General features: G+C 40.8%; 1 protein-coding gene across 1 annotated transcript; it reads right to left on the minus strand.

Moving 5' to 3' along the window:
- Positions 1 to 1,986: 1,986 nt before the first annotated feature.
- Positions 1,987 to 2,409, minus strand: LOC145296223 (uncharacterized). Its single transcript, XM_080142437.1, has one exon. It carries the CDS (start codon positions 2,407 to 2,409, stop codon positions 1,987 to 1,989), a length of 423 nt encoding a protein of 140 aa, XP_079998563.1.
- Positions 2,410 to 2,793: the final 384 nt, after the last annotated feature.

Below are 2,793 nucleotides of genomic sequence, written 5' to 3' on the forward strand. Positions count from 1 at the left end.
TTGAGGCAAATTCATTTGCTATTTCCACAATTGTGCCATGGTTGATTTGAAGTTCTCTATGATCTCTTATTATTCCCTTTTAAGAAGAAAGATAAACATAAATATGGCCCTGAATGTGTGAAAAAGTAATTCCCCATTTTCTACATGACCTTTGTTTTTTCTCATAACAATGTATAACTTGAGGTCAAACGACATAAATTAATTACACTTCACTATAAAGTCTGACTTTTCTTTGAGAGTAAAGTAAATATTATTTTTTTTGACACAACATTTAATTTTTCCTTTAGTGAAAAACTTAAAACAAATTTTTAACGAAAAAATAATAAAAAACAAGAAGTAAGTTGTGTCCAAATGAGAGTTACTGCCACTTTCAAAACTTGTTCGGTGAAAAAGTAACATTCTGGAGTCCGAACACGGTACCCCCGTAATAATAATAAAGGGTTGGGTTCGAGACTCCTAACAAACGGTTCCTCAGTTAGATACAAAACACCTGACGAAGGCTGGAGGGCAAAACGGCCGAAACGTTGTGACAATAACAACCAAGATAAGGAAGTCAGTCCGACAATCTCAATCAATGAAAACACCTAATCTCAAAAATACAGAAAAGTACAATATATATATATATATATATATATATATATATATATATATATATATATATATATATATGCATATCTCGGGCAGTCCGTCGATATCACGATGACGCGGAGGTCGGTTAGTGTCTCTGTCGAAGGTGCGCTGTGAGTCCGATCGGAGCTCTGAAACCGCGACCGCAGATGTGACACCTGATGGCAGGAAATCCGGGTAGTGGCGCCCGTAGTCGCCCTCTTTTTGTTTTCCAATCAGCAATGTTTTGATCTCGAATGCCATCGCCTGATACCACACTTCTCCAAACTATCCGATCTTCAGATTTTCTCCTCCAGTCGTTGAGTTAGTTTGTTCAAATGTCTCTTGAACGCGTCTTTATAACGCAGTTTCTATGCGCCTAGGGGGTCGTGTACCTTATTTGAGTTAACCAAAGGAAACTGCTTTTGGTAGTCTGTTGTCTGACATGCGCGTGATATGTCCTGTCCATCTCAGTTGGTTACTTACAATTATTTCTTCAGCATTGGGTATTTTAGCCTTTTCTAGTACTTCAAAATTCGATACAGGGTCTTTCAAGGGATACCCATTATATGACGGAGGTGCCTTTGTTGTACCAGGTTTAATCTTTTGAAGTGGCGTCCGCAGAGAGTCCAGGTTTCTGAGCTGTATAGGAGTGATGGTAGGACAATAGCTCTGTACACTTTCATCTTGGTCTTTAATCAGATTCCGCAGACGGTCTCTAAGTTTTCCGAAGGCTAGCCGCTTGGATCCGTTCTGACAGTTCTTCATCGATTTTTCCAGTGTTCGTAATGGTACTGCTCAGGTAGGTGAACTGTTCAACTTCCGCCAATGAGGTACCATTCAGGAGTACTTCTCTGGGATTAATCTTTGTGTCAGGGGTGTCTTGAACCAAAACTTCAGCCTTCTTGATTGTCAGTCCAAATTTCTTGGATGCCTCGGCAAATGCTATCACTAAATTTTGCATTGCTTGGGGGCTGTGGGTCACAAGTGCTGAATCATCTGCAAAGAGTTGTTCCTTGATCACTAACTCATGTGTCCTGGTTTTTGCTCTCAAACATCTGAGGTTGAAAAGTCACCATCGCTTCTGGTTCTGATGTAGAAATCACGAATTCTTCCTGCATGCATTTCAAGACAGTGGCAAGTAAACAGAGTTGGCGCGAGGACACAGCCCTGCTTGACGCCGTGTTCAACGTTAAAGGAGTCTGAGAATCCGTCACCCCTGCAAACGCGAGCAGTCATGCCATCATGGAAACTGCGCAGTACTCTTGTGAAGGTCTGTGGACAACCATAGCATCTCAGTAACTTCCAAAGCATGTATCTATCAACTATGTCGAAAGTCTTGCTAAAATCTACAAAGGTTATAATGAGAGGTTGACGTTGTTAAATAATTTTTTCTTGGAATTGTCGGAGGGCAAATATCATATCTTGTGTGGATCTGTTGGCCCTGAATCCACATTGGCTCTCCGGTTGAATGTCTGTAGCCAAGGTCTGTAGTGGATACTGTAGGATGTTGACCATAATATTCCCAGCAACGGACAGGAAGGAGATTCCTCTGTGGTTCCCACATTCCGCGATGTCGCCTTTTCTCTTATACACTGTCACAATGTTGGCATCTTTGAAATCCTGGGGAACTTCTGCTGTTGATGTCCAGGTGTTGTGGAAAAGTTGTAGTAATTGACTTCTCAAGGCTGCTCCACCATGCTTCCAAACTTCTGGTGGTATGTTGTCTGGCCCTGCAGCCCTTCCGTTCTTTTTCCTCTTTATAGCCACGTCAAGTTCATCCGCTATTGGTAAATCATCCATTTGGTGTAATAAGCAGTTGAGGTATGTTATCAGCCCCATCTTCAGCACGTGTTTTTGGGTTCAACAGAAGTTCGAAGTGTTCTTTCTATCTCTCCATTATCGTGTGTTTCTCGCTTTTAGAGTCATTTCTGTCTATCAGATTCTGAATTTCAACTGCTTTTTTTGTCCACCAGTCGTTTATCATTTTCCGCAGTTCTCTTTGAAGTTTAGATTTTACACTTTTGTACTTGTCCCTTGCTGCTCTTGTGCATCTTTTTTTCAGGGTCTTTTGAAACAGCAGATTTTTCTTTGTAATGAGTGTCGTAATCTTTTTGTTGGATTCATCAAATCATCATGTGCATGTTTCCTACTTGGTTTACTAAAAACTTCAGATGAAGAAGTGAG

The sequence above is a fragment of the Euprymna scolopes genome, chromosome 16, assembly GCF_053919585.1.
Source record: "Euprymna scolopes isolate OS-2025 chromosome 16, ASM5391958v1, whole genome shotgun sequence".
NCBI classification, from domain to species: Eukaryota; Metazoa; Mollusca; class Cephalopoda; order Sepiida; family Sepiolidae; genus Euprymna; species Euprymna scolopes.

Coding starts and splice junctions, on each gene's coding strand:
- LOC145296223 (XM_080142437.1), bottom strand. CDS start 2,409: ATGGATGATTTACCAATAGCGGATGAACTTGACGTGGCTATAAAGAGG.